The sequence below is a fragment of the Trichomycterus rosablanca genome, chromosome 20 (genome assembly GCF_030014385.1).
Source record: "Trichomycterus rosablanca isolate fTriRos1 chromosome 20, fTriRos1.hap1, whole genome shotgun sequence".
NCBI classification, from domain to species: Eukaryota; Metazoa; Chordata; class Actinopteri; order Siluriformes; family Trichomycteridae; genus Trichomycterus; species Trichomycterus rosablanca.
Genome location: NC_086007.1, coordinates 27,788,934 through 27,808,582, shown reverse-complemented (window position 1 = coordinate 27,808,582; position 19,649 = coordinate 27,788,934). Strand labels below are relative to the sequence as shown.

General features: G+C 43.9%; 1 protein-coding gene across 3 annotated transcripts; it reads right to left on the bottom strand.

Annotated features, from left to right (window-relative positions):
• Window positions 1-1,726: 1,726 nt before the first annotated feature.
• sidt2 (SID1 transmembrane family, member 2) lies at window positions 1,727-18,939 on the bottom strand. Of its 3 annotated transcripts, XM_063017092.1 has the most exons (28): window positions 18,278-18,939; window positions 16,538-16,662; window positions 14,911-15,075; window positions 14,345-14,390; window positions 14,069-14,170; window positions 13,319-13,402; window positions 12,742-12,841; window positions 12,455-12,520; window positions 12,188-12,281; window positions 12,041-12,099; window positions 11,056-11,067; window positions 10,667-10,705; window positions 10,102-10,179; window positions 9,927-9,983; window positions 8,947-9,062; window positions 8,716-8,789; window positions 8,111-8,177; window positions 7,838-7,911; window positions 7,473-7,596; window positions 6,955-7,072; window positions 6,137-6,273; window positions 5,933-6,041; window positions 5,730-5,806; window positions 4,435-4,481; window positions 3,860-3,965; window positions 3,626-3,736; window positions 2,532-2,645; window positions 1,727-2,195 (listed from the first exon to the last, which is right to left on the bottom strand). In XM_063017092.1, exons 1-28 carry the CDS (start codon window positions 18,494-18,496, stop codon window positions 2,133-2,135), a joined length of 2,583 nt encoding a protein of 860 aa, XP_062873162.1. In that variant the 5' UTR covers window positions 18,497-18,939; the 3' UTR covers window positions 1,727-2,132. The 3 variants fall into 3 exon arrangements, with proteins under 3 accessions (XP_062873162.1, XP_062873160.1, XP_062873161.1); XM_063017090.1 differs by lacking the exon at window positions 9,927-9,983; XM_063017091.1 differs by lacking the exons at window positions 9,927-9,983; window positions 11,056-11,067.
• Window positions 18,940-19,649: the final 710 nt, after the last annotated feature.

Sequence of the window (19,649 nt, the reverse complement as noted above, 5' to 3'; positions counted from 1 at the left end):
GTTCCCTTAAGAAAAGCGAATCGTTGTACTGTTACGCCCATCGTTATGATTTCTAGTTCATCCCGACGATCATGTGCTGCTGCTGCTGGTTTTATTTTAAACACGACTGTATCCGGGGGAATGAAAATCGACCGTCTTCGTTCTTCACCGTGTTTATGCATCCTAGTCTGGTTTCAGACAGTAAACAGCACTAACATCTCCGCGCTCCTGCAGACGACGAGCCGCTCCTCACGCCGCCATTCCACGAGCATGCGTTTCATTTCCGAGTACGTGAACGATCCTGCGGTTCCGCGGTGAAACCCGAGAGCGGTGACGTGAAGAACATCACAATGTGGATTTGTATATGAAGATCTGTTATTAAAATTCTTTAATCTTATTGATCTCGTGTTGTTTTGTCCTAACTTCATCACTTAATCTCTCACTCAGCTCGACACTTAATGGTTTTAGACATTTTAAAATGGTTAAGACATTAAATAAAAAATTCTATATTAAAATTCCAGATTGATTGTGTAAATAGAAGTAATAGAAATTGGGCCACGTTTCCTTTAGAGCAGCTTCAGTTCTTATCGAAACACAAGATCTGTTTATGGTGCTTTTGAAGCTTCAATAAAAAATAACAACAACAAAAACACAATAATCTTTAATAAGGGACAGATCTTTCTGTCGTGAGAATGCCGTGAGAATCTTGTGGCACATTGTGTGAAACGTTATTATGAAGTATGTAAAGCGGCAAGGAAACTGCAATGAAGAATCAGGAATGACTAGATTGGGATACAATTTTAGGGGAGGGAGTTAAAATGATCTTATAATCTAAGGGTTCAATAATTTATTTTAAAGAAATTGTGCATAAATTTAAAGTACAGGTGGAATTTAAGTATGTTTGAAGATGTCTAATATGGTAAGTGCAACAAATACAAGATAGATGAACCTAATAAAGCAGTCCGTAGGTGTGATTAATATTTACTGAATACTTTCTGTGCTATTTTATGATTTATAAAGAACTAAATGTTATTAGGCTATTAATCACTTTTAATATTAAAAAGCTATTAACGTCCCTATCACTGCCAGGCCAGGTTGTCACTGTTGGGCCCTTGAATAAGGCCCTTAACCCTAAATTGCTTGGATTGTGCAAAAGCATTTGCTAATGGTGTAAATGTAAATAAAGCCAATAAGAAATTTGCAGTCTTGATTTCTACTATAATTCTACTTTCTGGTGAACCACCTGCCCGTAAGCAAACCTCACTATCGATTCAACGATCCATCAAATTCTCCCTTTTCCTCCCAGTTTAGTCGTAGCCAGTTCCTCTGCCGGAGACCCCGATGGTGTACGAGGAGGGTATGTTCTCCTGACACGCCCTCCCTCCGACGTGTGCGCGCTCCACCGACCCCTTCGTATCCCCCCGTACCTCAATGGATCTGCGCGTGAGGTCGGTCTCACACACGGAGAGTCACGCGCTGACCTCCACTTCTGTACAGGCGCCTCGGGCTACTAACCAGGGTCCTTACACAGTGTTGAAGACCCCGCCCACTTTGTAGTCCCGTCTTTTCCCACCCGGCTGGCCAATTTTGTCTGCTGCACCGCCAATCGTGCCCGCTAGGGGGCGCCAAGCCGCCCGGTAGAATTATTCTCTTCAAAACAAATGAAGCTCAGGTTTTCTAAACGTACACGTGTTACACGTGTGTTAATGTGACCCTGTAGCACATGATGAAAACATGGTACGACACGTTTATAGTACTGAAAAACATAGAAAGACTTTATTCAGTAACCGTTCCTGCTCCTAAAATCGTTTCTCACAGAAGTGCAAAGATTCATTTCCATTTGATGATCAGAGAAGATCAGAAGAACAGCGAGAGCTACAGTCAGAGCTACAGTCAGAGCTACAGTCAGACCCCACAGAGACGAACGTCTTAACATGAAGGCCACAGGTCGGCACACACACACACACACACACACAGCAGTGGTTTAAAATGCGTTGATGATCGTGTGGCAGGACTCTGATCTGATTCGTGTTGAATCGTGTAAACCTCGGCGTCACGGTTCAGCCGTGGCGAGTTTGATTGGCACGTTCGATGCCCGTCCGGCGTCAGTGTCCGTCCGGAGCCCCGCCCCTTCCTGGACGCTGCTCGACGGGCTAAAAGACGTAGATCTTGTCCCGCTGGACCAGGTCCAGGTCGTCGTCCATCGTCAGCAACACCTACGAGAGGACCCACATATCAGGTTTAGGGGGGGGGCAATAAAGCTGAATAGTACGAATATTAAATATAATATAAAAATACATTTTCATTCCAAAATTATAAAGATAATAAACAATATATTTAATAAATATTAATACAGTTTTTAAGGTACTACACGTATAAAAACAATGATTTAAAAAAAACATTACAATTTAAAAATTACATATAATAATTAAAAAGAGGTTAATATAAAATAATACCAAAACGTTAATAAAAAATGAAAATCTCACTTGTTTTATTTCATTTAAATATTTAAATAAACTAGAATGTAAAGCTTGTGTTTGTGTGTGACGCACCAGGAAGGAACCGAACATGGCGATGGAGGAGAGGAAGTGCCAGATATCGTGATCGTCGAAAAACGAGAGGAGGATGCACTCCCGATTGTGCTCACGTGATTCCGCCGGCGTTTTCTACACACACACACACACACACACACACACACACACACACACACACACACACACACACACACACACACACAAGTGAATTGTAAAATATGTGCCCGAAGTGTTTGTGCCATTTTTCATGTAACAGCTGTTGTAGCAAGTTGTAGCCTAAAGGTTCTGCACTAGTAATCAGAAGGTCGCTGGTTCAAGCACCACCACTGCCAGGTTGCTGCTGTTGGGCCCTAAATCAAGGCCCTTAACCCTTAATTGCTCAGACTGTATACTGTAACTGTAATGTAAGTCGTTTTGGATAGGGGCGTCTGCTAAATGCCTGGGGAAACTGTTCCCATGAAGGGGTGTAGCTGGTCAGCAGCAGTGTTTAGGAAGGTGGTCGGGTCGGTAACGATGAACTGGTTTATAACCGATAACCGACTTTTAAACTCATTACACAGAGCTGAGGCTTGATCTGAATTGAGAAGGCAGCTACAGATCTCCACATAGAAGAGGTTCAGCCTGCTGATCTGAGACGCACCCTCACCCACCCACTACTGTTCAATAAATAATAGTATATAATATAATACATATATTACAACATTGGCAGTTTATGTAATTAGTAATGCACAAGGTGAACTGGCTGCCCTACATCACCAGTACATGTGGGTGAGTCGGTAAGTGGATGGTGAGGCACGTTGCCCAGTACACAGGTGGTCGTGGACACACAGCAACCCTGATCAAGATGAAGATGTTACTGTAAGTGATGTATGGTACTTAAAGTATTTACATTCATAGCATTGCTCAGCATACTGTGTGAGCAATTGAGGGTTAAGGGCCTCGCTCAAGGGCCCAACAGCAGCAACCTGGCAGTGGTGGGGCTTAAATCAGCAACCTTCTGATTACTAGTGCAGAACCTTAAGCACTAGGACACAATGTTGAGAATAACAATATAGTAAGTGAGTGAGAGTGTGTGTGTGTGTGTGTGTGTGTGTGTGTGTGTGTGTTCTGACCTGCCATGTACTGAGTCCCTGAAAGAAAAAGAAGAGGGCGAATCCCCAAACCACGGCGGTGAAGAGAATACACACGAACGGCAGAAGCTGGATCCTCTCACCACTCCGCAACTGCACACACACACACACACACACACACGTTAACGTATATCAACCTGAAAATATAAGATAAAACAGTGAGATATATTACGTGTGTGTGTGTGTGTGTGTGTGTGTGTGTGTGTGTGTTTGCACCTTCATGATGATGTAGAAGGCAAAATACAGCAGCAGGTTACAGATGGCGATGGCCAGCAGGTACGAAGCGAAGTCGTTCGGCTTTTTAATCAACCCGTACGCAGCCCTACACACACACACACACACACACACAGTAGTGTAAACACACCTCACTGTACTGGGTAGCTGAAAGGGTTTACCGAAGAGCCAATCAAAAAGCACCAGGGACCTAGACAGACTCTGCTGGGTGTTGACTGGGGATTGATCCTCACCCCTGTGACAGTGAAGAGTTCGGCACGTTAGGTGGTGGGACGAAACCAGACAACCTGGTGAACTGGCACCTCTGTACTGTTACTAGGTACGAGTGCATGAGGAGATGGGTGAGTGTGCAGTGCCCTGAATGGTGCCCTGTCCACACAGCATTCGTTCAGTGGAATGTCTGATATACAGTACACACACCATCGTGGATGTAGAAATTCGTTCCTTTGTTGGTTTGTTGAGTTTTATTAATATTATATAGTAATTAATCTATTTAGCATCAGTTTTGATTGGAATTGAGCACAGAAGTCTGATTACGCCCCCTCGTGGACACTTACAGAGACCAGTTCACAATGTTGCCCATCACAAGCAGCACCATCCGATCCTAAAACAACAAAAACACACAAACAAAAACAGGAACCTTTAAGATAATATTCCATCGTATAATTATACAAACATCCATAATGCATCTTTATTCTACAGATGTATTTGTTTAAAGTCTAAATAAGTTCTGTTCAACTACTTTTAATCCAAAGATTAGTTGAAAACCGTACTACAATTCCAGGCCGACCACATCAGTGAGGGATTAAAGCAAAGTAAAATAAAAATAAATAAATGATTTAGGTTTTGTTACTGTGAGCTCTTGTGTGCTGTCATTTGGAGCTGAGGATAAAGTTCGTGAACAAATAGGTGTCTGAATAATCTGTTATTAATTCAGGATTAATGATCTTAATCCTTGGCAAGAGACTGCTGTTCCATGTACTCCCAATTCAGTGTAGTCAGTCTGTCTTCCGCTGCTGGGGATCATCGATTGCATTCGAGGAGGGTATATTACTGCTCACGCCTCCTCCGACCCGTGTTTTCCGCCCGTGCATTCTGCACGGACGCCTCTAGGTGCGTTTGAAGACCCCACACACATAGTCCGGTCATCCCGCCCTAGCAGACACGGTGGCCAATTAGTGTCTGCCACAGGCACTGCCAATTATACCCGCTAGATGGCGCGAATCCGACCGGTGGCAGAGCCGAGGAGTTCAGAATCTCGGTGCTGGTGCGCCTGGGCGCCTCCCATGTACTTTTAGATAGGTGCAGTACAGCTAGCCCTATTTATATGGGCATGAAGATGTCACTAGCTGTCATGCATTATTTCTGACCCAGCAAATTTTGTCAACTGATTTATTTATTTATTAGGATTGTAACGTGATGTTTTACACTTTTGTAACACACGTGGCAGGACAGGTCACACAAGATTCATCAGTTCAAGGACATCAGGACAATTTTGTATCTCCAATACACCTCACTGCATGTCTTTGGACTGTGGGAGGAAACCGGAGCTCCACACAGAAAGGACCCGGACCAGCCCACCTAGGGATCGAACCCAGGACCTTCTCGCTGTGAGGCGACCCACTGAGCCACCGCGCCGCCCTCCGTCAACTGATTTTCAAAATACGACAAATATATGGAAAGAAATTGCATGTGGATCGGGACACAACCGAAGGGGTCGAAGCTCAGCTCATTTAAAAAAATGTTCCTTCGTCAGCTGCTTGCGATTTTAATTAAATCCTCATTAAAAATAATTTTAATGTTAGAGACAGTGTACAGAAGGAGCACGAGGGTTGAAACGTTGGTTACGCACTATGTACATGGGTCCACTGCACTGCCGAATACAGTCTGTGTAGATCACATACAGCATCCTGCGCATAATCCCCGAATCTGAAACACACACACACACACACACACACACACACACACACACACACGATGCATCGACGTGCTGTGCACTCTCCATACATGATTATAGATGCATCATTCTTTATTATAAACGCCGTGTGCTCTTACTCAGTCTCCAGCGGCCCATGTAGTAGAGCTGAGTGCTGAGCAGCAGAGTGGCGATGATGTGCAGCACGGAGAACACGATCCAGAACGCTGTGTTTCCCTTCCCGAACACCTGACGCACACACACACACACACGTCACGATTCGTTCACACAGGACAGATTCAGAGGTGCATCAAGGAAAAGTGAGTGTGTGTGTGTGTGCTCACCACTCCCAGTACAGAGAAGAAGATGACAGCAGCGAGACAGGCGTACGCACTGTAGGCACTGGCGTTGATGTCGGGGTGTCTCTTCTGATACAGCTTCAGCATACACAGCCCGGCGATCATGTACATAAACGACGTATCTGTGGGGAAACGCGACTTATTCAGGTTTTCGTTTCGATTTTAACTATTTTCCGTCCGATTCTTTGATCCTTTGTAAATACAACATTACCGAGGGTCAGGGAAACCCCCAAAAAATCACAGAGAAGCATTTAGAAAAGAGAAAATTCATCTACGATGTCTTATCAAGTACTGATCCTAATCATGTTTTAGGGTGTATCAGGGCGGTACAATGGCTCGGTGGGTAGCACTGTCGCCTCATGGCGAGACGGACCTGGGTTCAATTCCCTGGCAGGGCGACCAGGGTCCTTTCTGTGTAGAGTTTGCATGTTCTCCCTGTGTCTGTGCGGGTTTCCTCTGGGTGCTCCGGTCTCCTCCCACAGTACAAAGACCTGCAGACCTGCAGTCATGACAACTGGAGCTACTAGAAATTACCCCAAGTGTGTGTGTGTGTGTGTGTGTGTGTTTACCCTGTGATGAACTGGCAACCCAGGTGTGTTTCCTGCCTTGCGCTCAATAAATTAGACCCACCGCGACCCTGACCAGGATAGAGTGGTGGCAAAACAGACAATGAAGCTGCTGCAAAAAATATGAATGGCTCTGCTATCAGACCCCTGATTATTACCCCTCCTAGGGGGTATGTGTGTGTGTGTGTGCGTTTATTTACAACCCTCACGGCTTCATCACGTCCGTGTGTGTCGTACCGAACTGAAAGTTGGTGTAGTTGGGGCAGACGTGGTAGCAGGCGCTCAGCAGCCCCTCCATCATCAGGGCTGTGCCCATCGCGTAGTACAGGCCGAAGTGCTTTGGGATTCCACACTCCTATTAATACACACAGAGACAGAGGGGGGGATTAAAACCGAAAAACCCAACAAAATAGCCAATATTGACCCTTAGTTCACACTGGCACTACACTGCCAGCGCTGGGTATCTCCTGAGAGGGTATCTACCACTATGCCCTCTGTATTCCTCAACCCCAATCACTCCGGTAGTGGAGTACACGGGGAGTTTGGAAGTTTTAAGAGAGATCCGAACCCTAGGGAGTGAAGTCGTTGAGTTGGAAGGGAACTTCAGACTGTAGGGAGTCGAGAGTAAAATGTACCCACCACCCCCGAGATCTGCTGGGTGAGTATACCAAACTGCTGCACCACATGTGGAGGAAACTTGGTGCCAACGTGAACTGAAGGTGATAAAGGAAGCGAACTGTATGTGTTTATCGCACCAGCGCGTTCACAGTGTTGCGCACGAGTGCACGGTTGTGCAGGATGTCCCTCAGCAGCACGATGAGCAGGAAGAGCAGCCCGAGCATCACGTAGCCTAGGTTGCTGAGGATGTTGTTAAATGAGCTGCGCACACGCACACACACACACACACACACACACACACACACACACAAATGACTGTGTATGTTAATAAATAAAAAGGTTATGGTCCATTTTACACTGATCAGTCCTAGCAATCCTACGGCAATTCAGTTAGCAATCGCTTAGTAGAAGTTTAAAGCAGATAAAAACACGAGGCGGGTAACCGAGTTCGGCAAACCAACGACCGGTTCTCTAACTACCATAATCTAACAGGAACACACACCTCAGAGCTCCTAGAGGATGAGCGCACAGGAAGTTGTAGTAGCAAATGTCTTGGTTCCCGGTCACGTTCACGACCTGTTAACACACAGACAAACAAATCGAAGCACAGATTCAGTATCATATTATAAATGAGCCGCGATCCAAACAGCGGGAGTCTGTCTGTCTGTCCTGCAGGGCTGCTGTGAGGTGACGGTGCTACCCACTGAGCCACCGTGCCCAATAATAAAGAAACGAATTGTCATAATTGTTAAGAATTTTACAGTTTCTAACATACCGTCTGATATGTGATGACCAGCTGAATCACGGGTAGGGCATAAAACACCGCAATCGTGGCAATATTCCTGTACAGAGGATATAAATATAAATAAACACACATTAAACATTATATATTGTTGCATAAAGACAGGCAATAAAAATTCCCTTTATTTATTATTGTAAATTCTGTGCTGTTGTCCCCATGTACAGTGAGGAGGACGGTTAGATGAGCAAAAATTGGTGCCTGTACCAATAAACTATGGTCTGGTGAGACAAAAATAAACTGTTTTTAAGATTAAACAATCAGAAGCTGAATTAACTTCAGTGAATAATGATTATATGAAAAAAATCCCCAGGATCTCTCATGTTTTGTTGCTCTATGTTATATTATGGACACCATAACAGCCCAGCAGTACAATAATCCACAATACAATCATCCGTGTGTCCAGATCTGAGCACAAAAGCACAAAAGAACCTCGAGGATCTGAGAAGATTCTGGATTGAGAAGGGCTATTAATATTATTATTATTATTATTATTATAAAGGAGGTTCCACAAATTTGTTTTCGTTTTGTTTTACTGTTATTTTTTAAAGGTTGTTTTAGTAGTTTAGAACAATCCTCACCAGAAGTAGATCTGGTATTTCTTGCTTAGCACGCGGTTGTCCTTCCGAGCCAGATCAGAGACACACAGGTACTTCTGGAATAACAGAAACATGGAACATGTCACACACAAGCATGTTATAAAACGTTTTTCAGGGTTTTTGATGAATACAAAGATTTCTTTTCATGCAGCTAGCAGGAACGTACACGATCACGTCCTTGGTGATCATTTCAGGTCCGGCCAGCACGCTCACCTTGGTGCGGACGATGTTCTTGTCCGAGTCGATGTCGGCCAGCGTGTCGTAGTCGTCCTCCTCCACGGAACTCAGAGACTCCTGTCTGCATCGACTCACCGTGTCCAAGGAACGTTCTGAGAAACGAACACACTGCTGATTAAAATACGGTCTAAACGGATGTTGAATTATCTGGCGATTTAGCTCGGTGTTGCTAGACGTGTGCCGATATTTCATTCTCAAAACACTATAACGCTAGCTAAGTAGCTACTGTAGAGATTAAATCACCTTCCTCTGCTAATATAATACTGGTCATGGCTTGGAATGACAGTTTGGTCCACCATGTAGGTGAAATCTACATAAACATCATAAAATATTTAAACATCAACTCGAGTCAACCTTCATCCAAAATAGAAAACAAATCAAGGAATATACATAGACAGGTAGCATTTCTGCTTTCCAGTCATAAAACCCCTCTATTTTGGGGACTCTTCACATAGGGGGTCACAAAAATGTAACGTAAACATAAAAAGAAGCAGATTATTATAATAAGTGCAGACGCTGTGAGGTACAGCTTGCTGACATGATCTGATAAGGTCCAAACTCTCCCTGAAACGGAGGGGTCACTGCGGAACAAAGCCAGGATTTCATGAACCAAACATCGTTCCAACCAAAGCGATTACCTGTAACTCTTGTGTTGTGGTTAAAATGAACTAACTAACCAACCAAATAAACCTAACAGCCTATGTAACTAGCTTGTTAAGAATCCAAAAAAATCAACTACAAAGTCAGCTGATCATCGGCACACGTCTGAGCTTAACTCATGCCGTTACTGATCCAACAAATCACAAATTATTATTAAAGTTCAATCACTTTACATTCACGATCGGTATCAATAATGATCCTTTATTTAGGAATTTATCCTTAATTGATAATCTGGATCGGTGGTGCTGATTTGTCCGTGCTTTATTGATTTGATACTGATCGGTTGGGCGTGTCACCGAAGCGGATGGCTACGTAGTGAGAGCTGATTGGCCGTCGTTTGAAAGCCTCCTGTCCTGAAGGATGAAAGTATTAAATAAAGCATTAAATAAATAAAACAGCCGCATGGTATTAGAAACGGTCCACAGAGTCAATAAACATGTTTTAAACTGTGTGTAAGACTAAGTTTAGTACCCATGTATCCATAGTTGGTCTCAGTCGATGCCAGACTGTCAGTCACCGGTTCTGAACTCACTGTGCTGCCGTTATCAGCTATAGAACGAGAAAGATAGAGAGAAGGAAGAATTTTAATAACAGTTAATATAGTGTGTGCAGCACACACACACACACACACACACATATTTAGGTGCTTGTTGAGGTGAAACAGAATTTATTTTTACACAAATGACTCATTTCAAGTCAAAATTGTGCTTAACTGCTGCTTTTTCCGGCATTTTAGAAGCTTTTCTGACAAAAAAGAACATAAAACCGTCCTGCGGTGTGACGTCACATGACACTAAAATAAAAACGAGGCAAGTTCATATGCGGATCAGCCTTGTGTACGGAGAGCCACACCCTGATCAGAATTATTCCTCTACTCTGCGCAGGCGCCGTCAATCAGCCAGCAGAGGTCGTAACTGCCCTATCCAGACGGATGGCAGACAAATATTTTTATTTGATCAGAGTAAAATCAGGAGTCATGTGTCCCACTCGTACACACACACACACACACACACACACACACACACACACAACTCACCAAAAGAACCGTACTCGTATGGAGAGGTCGGACCTTTACCTGCAGGATGGAACACACCTGATTAATAATCTGATCATACACACACACGCCTACCCTGAAAGAGCCATATAAGAAACACAGGACACACGGATACAGTCTTAAACATGCCAGTACGCACGTTGACTCAGCAATGCATTTAGTCTAAATCGCAGGGTTAGTGCAAGTACAGAGATTTCAGTACGCTGTTAAAGTGGGTTAGTCAGGGGGTTTGTTAATACTGTGTTTTACCCAAACACACACACTAAACAGGTTAGTGACGCACACTAAATACGGAAGGACACACACACACACACACACACACACACACACACACACACACACACACACACACACACACACTGATTTCTTACCTAAAAGAGACGCTGAAGCATAAAAAAGAGAGAAAGAAAAGGTCAAAGTTTATCAGTACAGATATTTTATGTTGGATAAAAACTGTAAATGTTAAAGTTGTCAAACATCTACTACAGATATGTCAGACAGAAAGATGATGAGCCTTTTTTTACTATTATATTTCTGCATTTTCTCCTCCTTTTTCACTCAGTTTAGTCGTAGCCGGTTCCTCTTCCTCTGCTGGAGACCCCGATGGTGTACGAGGAGAATATATCCTCCTGACACGCCCTCCCTCCGAAGCGTGCACGCTCCACCGACCCCTTCTTATCCCCCGTACTTCGGCCTACTAACCAGGGTCTTTACACAGCCTCGAACATGCCGCCTACGTTTTAGTCCCGTCCCGTCTTTTCCCACCCAGCGGACTAGTGGCCGGCTTCCTTCACCACGACAGTGGCCGCACGTTGCCTTTCACACGACACGCGGTTGCACCGCTGAGCGCCGAGCTCGAAAACAATCCACACTATGGACTGACGGTACCGACGGTGTTATTCACGTGCAGTTTGGAATAAAATGGACTTTTATTTCTACAGGAACGCTCCGCAGCGTCGGCGTGGAGACGTAAGAAGATTAGAAACCCAGCAAGAGAATATACTTTATTGTTTCGTTAATCTGAGGGCGAATTATATTACATGAAGAGCTACAAAGCCACGACGAGGGAATCCGGGATGAGGAAGCCCCCCTCTCCAACGGGCACAACTGGCCGTGTCTGAGGGATGGAGGTGGACTGCGTTTCATTCATGCCCTGCTGTCCGGCTGAGACACCTGTATGAGGAACGGGTGATTCACAGAACAGCACAGCGTGTCTCTCAGTGCACTGTACGGCTCTCTGTGAGCCTCTGTAAGGCAGGTCAAAAATTGCACACATGTTAAAGGGGGTGCGAGACAGGCTGCAGCTCCCCCCGAGGAAATTGCAGCGGGGGAATCGGCGATGACGAGATTGTTTACCCGTTTCGGCGGGTGACATGTCGGCCGGCTTTAAGAGACACTCTCTCTTCTTGTTCATTCTGGAAAAATAAAGAGCATTACTACACATGTAGTGTACACACACACACACACACTGTGCCTCATATTGTACACACACACACACCTTACCTCTTGTTCTCGATGCAGGCCACCAGGAAGGTCAGCACATATAAGGACAGGAAGATTCCGAGGCAGAACGCTATTCCCACAACGTACACTTCAGCTAAAATACACAGGAAAGGGTTTATCAAATATAATTTATTCATTATTAAATGTATAAATCACGCTGCACAGCAACACTGATCATCTGAGAAAGATAAACAAGCAGCAGGTGGATTGGCTGCTCTACACTGGAGTGTAAGTGATTAATAAATGGATGAATGGCTTCAGACTCACTGTTGATGGCGGGTGAGACGACCACTTCCAGAGTTTTACTCCTGTTCCCAGCATCCAACAGCTCATCTGAGAGGAAGAAAAAACACTCCTGGTTACAGTCAGTAGACGTCAGAATTAGCTTCTGCCATTACGGATCAAAACAGAAAGGTGTTGTACCGCTGTACTGCTGTATAAGCGGGTTATAGTGGTTATAGTGGAGTCTGTGGTTTATTACTGATCACAGCATCAACCGAACGTGTTCAGATCGGGCGACTTGTCAGGACGGCGGGTTTTAAATAAGTTCTTACCGGGTAAGAGGGGGTAGAATCTGAGCGGCCCGCCGCACGCCTCGTCCTCCGTCTTTACCACGATCACCACGTAGAAGCTGTTACTTGGGAAGTCCTTCTTCTGTAAGTACAACACACAGATGAGCACAACTAGCTTATTATAACACGTCTTACATGGCTGGGCGCCATCCAGCGGGCATGACTGGCAGCGCCTGCAGGGAGGGATGACCGGAATATGTGGGTGGGGTCTTGAAGCGCTGTGTAAGTGCATGGGTGAACGAGTGTTCCATTAAGGGCTGCGCGCGGGTCGGAGGAGGCGTGGGCAGCGGCGTGCATGAAATATAGAAAAATATATATTATTTGTTTTTATCTACAGGTGAAAGGAATCCCAAAAGTAATCCTGTTCACTACAGTACACGCCATCATCTCAGCCCTGCCCTGTGATGCTGCTCCTGACTGACTTCCCAACAACCAACCACAATGTTTACACGCCCCGAGTGTGTGTGTGTGTGTGTGTATGTGTGTGTGTGTGTTTAGGAAAAACAAGCTTCCCTGTGCTGCTTTTATTAATGTGGATAGAGATGAAAGTAAGCTTCACCTGCACCGTGATGGCACCCTTCATGGTCATGGTCTGGTACATCCCAATAAAGGCCACGTTGTTGTCCAGATCAAACACAGGGCACTAAAAAACAAAAAACAACATTCACGGTTGAGCCTACACGTCAACCAAGTTAAATTATTAACGGTGACACACTGCTGAATGTCTAACCTTGTCTAGGAAACAGGTTCACACTGTTTTATGCTGATTTTATTAAAGAAATGAGGATTAGAATTAAAAAGTCCACCCAATCAAACAAAAAACAAACAAACTGATCTCATTTGGACAGTTCGGATGCGTAAATGTGGCTTTCCTGAGTTCCCCTGTGTGTGTGAAGCACTTACAAAACGCTGCTGCTGGAACAGCTATCTAGCTGCTGTCCAAAATAAAGAGACGCACTATTGATACTGGATACTGGTTATTATGGGCTAATAAAATGCATCACGTGGCTAACATGAGCACTTCTGTTAAAAGAAACGCTCCTTTTAAAGCACGGTCCATCAGTGGCTGTGTCCTAAACCATATAGTACTACTTTAATAAGAGTATTTCAGTCCATTATTGGTATCAATATCGTTTAGGCAGCTATGGTAGCTCCCAAACTGGGAAAGGACGTTTTTTGCAGTGGTCAGGTAGGATTTTGATTTGAGATTGATGAGTTATTTCCATAATTAAGACCTGAGAATTAAACAAAGGTGACCGAAGCACAAGAGGAACGAAAAACTGGAACTTGATGTGTTTGCGTTTCGAACCTGGATGTCCTGAATGGACATGACGGAGCAGGGGAAGTTCTTCTGAGAGTTCACTTTTACCACGACCGTATCCACGCCGTCCGGAAAGACGTACTTAAAGAACTGCAGAGAGGAAAACACAGGAGGGAAGTTACGCTGAACCATTTGTGGTCAACTGTGGCAGCAATCTGTGGAGATCATGAAGTCAGATGATCGTTTTTCATGGTCACGTAACAGGAAAGAAATAATGAGCCATTAAACAGCACCTGTAAACTCTGCTTGTGTGCGTTTACAAACCTGGGGCTGGGACGGAGTTGCATTAAAGCTGAACTTCTTATCGGTCCTAATAGAAACAGAAAACAGAAGAGTCTTAGGTTATGAGGTTTAGACTCAGAACAGATCAGTCTGATTATTTTAATATCAGTAACGAGAGATTATCAGTCAAGGTGGCTGCAGACTTTGACCCACACGCTGCTGATCAGACCTCACAAACACCGCATGTAATAATGCTTAATGTACTCAAAAACACAAAGGAAATACAAATAATGCCCCAAATCAGCCACTTCGGAGCCTTAAAATGCCCAAACGCTTCTGTAACTGAGATAAAGTACCCCAAAATGGCCCAAGATGTCCTACCATAGGCTATACATTTAACTAATGTGCATAAATCAGCCTCAAAGGGTCCTTAGATGGTCTAAAACACCCGAAAAGGCCTCAAGTGCCCTGAAGTGTACCCAGTTGCCCTCCTAAATACAAAGTACAAGGTGCCCACGATGATCAAAAGGAGCCTTAAAGCTTCCAGTAGTGGCGTAACCCAAAATAAATACATACAGGTGATGATAAACATGTGTAAGGAAACTCACTGCAGGGTGAAGCTCTCCACCCGGCTGACCTGCAGCCGGTAACTGACGCTGGTCGATGAGAGGGTGGACACGTCCACGTAGAAAAACTGGGTCTCGGACAGGGCACGCGTGGGTGGCTGGCACAGGGTTCGGCCCACCTGAGTGTACTGGTACTTCCTCTGGTATCTGCAGACACGGCGGGTGAGAACATATCACAGCTGATGCCACCATATCGCTTCGTATTATACAGATGACCACCCGTGTGGCCCAACGTGCCAAATGTAAAGTGTATTAAAGTCACCAACGTTCCCATTAAACCAAAACAATCATACCATGTCCACTATAGATCCCTAAAGCTTTCAAAGCTCCTTTAAAGACCTAAAAATACCTTTTGTAGCAAAAACTTTGTAGCTCACTAACCTAAGAGGCCAAAATCATTAACGTGACCCCACGAAGACCATCCGTACCTCCTAAACCTTCCCCCATTGTACCTCAGCACTATGTACAGCACTATTCCAATACGGCCTCTTAATGCTATTAAAATGCTCTGCAAATCAAAAGTGGTTATACGCATTGTGCTGTACGTATACAGAGATGTTTATCCATTTTAAGGAGTGAGAGATACTGATATTAAGTTTAATTATAAATGTTCAGCCTGGTTAATTCTTCATTATTAAAATGAGCCTCCGGAGAGGAAGCGAGACGTGTGCTATAAACAGCAGGTTTGATCACATGCACTGAATGTTTTGTAAATGGAAGATGAGGGGGAACCGAAAGCTTCTGAAACTGCGACATCCTGTAACGCAACTTCTCAGCTTACGATCATCAGGAGGGCGTGTGATCGTATGACTTTATGACTGTTTGTTTTTCTCGTTGTAAAGTTGGTCATAAAGAATCCCTTATATACACCCGATACAAACTGGCACATCTTAGGAAATAATAAATAAAGGCTCTCGGGAGGCACCGAGGTCTCAGGAGGGGTCGTGTGTTAGGTACGGTTCTCCTCGTAAGAAGTGACATATCCATAACTGGATACGACTAGGTTGGGAAATAAAGGGTAAAATGCAGAAATAGAATAAATATCGAGGTTTGAGTGTCTGGTACGATGCTATCGACCTAACCGGGCACTTAATACACACTACAGAACCATTTATTCTCACGGCTTCTAGATTCTATTAAAAGAAATATGAGGTGCCCTATTTCAGGCCCCATATAGGTTTGCCCAAGCACTCATAAACAATATGATGTACTTATCTACAACCAAGGGCGTACATTTTATTTCAGTGCGCCAATGGTGCTGCCAAAAGTTCTGTTGTTTTAAATAGGCTACAAGTTAGAATGTTCAACTAGTGATTCCAAAAACGGCCTGTATACGAGATAATATAGGCATCTTTAAAAATGATCATATTTATATCTACAATAATATTTGGAACTGGGGCGGCCCCAGGGATTTCCACCCCAGTCTAGTGCAATCTTCTATCTTATGATGAACTTTGGACTGTAACTTCCACCACCTCACTATGCTGTACTCATATTCTAATATTAATGCGTTATAAAATTATTACCTTATATTATATCTGTACAACACAAAGTTCTGTAATCTAATGATAATGACGAAGGTTATTTTATGTAACGTCAGGATACTCACAGGCCTCGGAGGATGAGTGGAACCTGAAAGGAGAGCACAGCCTGTTTCTGACGCACCACAAACAGCACGGGGCTAGGGTTAGTGTTCTCCGAGCGCAGCTCCACAGATACCCGTACCCCCTCCGTCTGAGGAGGAGAAGGATAGACGGTCAACACCCAGACACCAGCACCGGTAATACTGGCTGATATATATGATGTGCAATTTAGTCCTTAAGCGGATCACCCGTGCTCATATGTCCATCCATAGAAATTACAATAAACTACTAAAAACAGTCAATAATAAGCTACAGGAATGATACTCCAGAGGGAGTATTCACCTCGCCTGGTTGACGTCACTACAGGGTTGCCCGGTTCGGAATTTTCCAGCCAAATGTATTTTTTACACAAGAAGGGAAATGTGCAGCATTGTTCTGCGTGGTTTGCACCTACCTCAGAAATAAAAGTGTATCACTATTTAGATAAATAAAGATAAGCACAAATACAGGATTTTATTTATTTTTTATTATTATTATTATTATTTTTTTTTTTTACCCCTTTTAGAGCATCCAATTGTTTAATTAGCATCGTGCTTCCTCTCTGTCTATGCCGAACCCTGCCCTGACGGAGGTGATTGAAGCTAACCCGTATCCCCTCCGAAACACGAGCAGCAGCCAGATGCATCTTTGCCACCCACACATTGACGAGTTTGGCGCCACCTAGCGTTGCATGCGGAGAGACACACCCTAAGGGCACCCTCTCCCATCTCTGTGTAAGCGCCTCCAATCAGCCGGCAGAGAACGCGATCGCATTCTGACAGAGAGAGACCCACATCCGGTTCTTTGTCCCACCCCCCACATGAGCAACCGGCCAATCGTTGCTCATACAGCCACTCGGCTTCGAACCGGTAAAGCAAGGCTGGATTCGATACCACGCTTCTCAGAATCCAGCCCTGGTTGCAGCGCGTCTCTTTTTACCGCTGCGCCACCTGAGCGGCTTATTTATTTATTTTAAAGAGAAATAATAAAAGGGAAAATCTTCAATTTAATTTTGTTTAAAAAACGGGAAAATATCGTATCGTGAATCGCATCGTGGGTAGAGTGCATCGTTCCATCCCTAATTAATATATATTATTATTATTAATGCCCAACCTTAAGTCATTCAAGAGGATTTTTAATAAACACGGTCAAACTGCCAACATTAGAAAGCAAAGTCTATTTTAAATACCAATACAAAGCAAAACCACATATTAGAAAACAGATACTGATCTGGTAATCAGCAGGGTGTTGGTTCAAGCCCCACCCATGCCAAGCTGCCACTGTTACTTGATCCTTAACTCTCAATTCTCAGTCAAGGTAAATATTTACATTCTAATGAGAGAAAGTGTTTATATCTGATACGCTGTAGATCATTAGATCTGTCCTGTAACCTGATTTCATTCCACAAAGACTCATGGTCAGAACAAAATGACCCACTCTTACACGGGCTCTCTGTGCTAAAACTGACCACATTAGAAAGCCGTATCTCCTATAAATACCTGTACAAAGAAAAGGAGACATGTTAGGAAACAGATACTAAACAGTAGGTCAGTAGGTTGCTGGTTCAAGCCCCATCCATGCCAAGCTGCCACTGTTGGTCTCCTGAGCAAGGTCCTTAATTCTCAATTTCATGAATTATTTTTAAGTCAATGTAAACATATACATTCTAATGAGAAAAAAGATCATTAGATCTGTCCTGAGTTTACCTGTAATTGATCTGAGCTCACCTTGTTTCTGGACACAGTGTGGTTGAAGGTGTAGATGGTCTGCAGTTCATTGGTCACCTTGTCAAAATAGGGCACATCGAACTGACCATCCTTCTGTACCACCTGGACATGACTGGTATTACCTTCAGCCTGGGCAGGAGGTGGTGGGCACATCAACATCAACAGCAATAACGTACAGAGGGAATATAAGTAAAATCCAGATGCACAGCAGCTCCCCATAGTCCTGTTCACAGAGTCAGAGATCCAGCTCCAGGAAACAACTAACTAACCATAGTACACAGGGTTAACACAATATTCACCAGGTTAACAACCAGGTCCGTCATGAAAGTACAATGAAGCACATAAATACATCGAGTTATACATTACAAGCCTTAAAAAGTCCGAGTGAAGAGCGACATGACTGGAAATAAGTCACAAATGTTCTCTGCTTCCTCTGTGTGGAATTAGCATTAGCATTAGCATCGAGCCACCGCGGTGTACAGCCCAGCTACTGACTGAAGCAAAACACCTACTGACAGGAGCAGTCGGTTTCCTCTGTTTGTTTGTTTTAATCTTTAAAGATAAAACCTGCATCTATAATGTTCATTTAGACTCATCCGTGAGGTTATTCTACAAAACATTACTAAATGTGCATGTTCAGAGTAAACAGCTGGCTCTTCTGACTAGTCCTGGCAGTGATCAACAGAATAAGGCTGCGTCCCAATTCATGCTCCAATCTACTATGTAGTGTATAGGGACATCATTGTGTAGTGCGCTAGTTTCCCACAGTGTGTAGTGTAGCTTAGTATGATTGGGACACAACCGAATTGTCAACGGTTACTCGGCAGCGCCTCCTAGTGGTATGCAAATCTGATTTGTAAACACAACGTGATGCGGGTTTGTCCCAAATCAAATCACGGTTTCTTCCCTACACACTTCACCTCCAAATCAACAACAATAGCACAAAAGAAAGCTCAAGGGAATTTCTGATAATCAATACTAAACTACATGTAAACTGTCGATATTACATAATATATATACACATAAGAAAAGCGCTAAATAAATCCAATTTAGTATTATTATGCCTTTGAAGGGCATAGGGAATAGGAAACAGGAAATCGATTTGGGACACACGGTTCCTTTCTGTCAAAAACCTGACACACACCTGATCTTTATTGTATGATGATCATGTGAGGTAGCTGAGCTCCATCCTTCTGTGTTCCTCTATTGGACAGCCAGCTGTAAATACAACCACTGCAGAGCCGAAAGTTTGTGGACACCCCAAAATAGAACTCATATCACTTATGTCCTTATTGACCAGCACGTACAAAGCCACTGTTATTAAAATGATGTTTGTCTCCTCTGAGAAAGTGTTCTCCTCTAGATTTTAGAA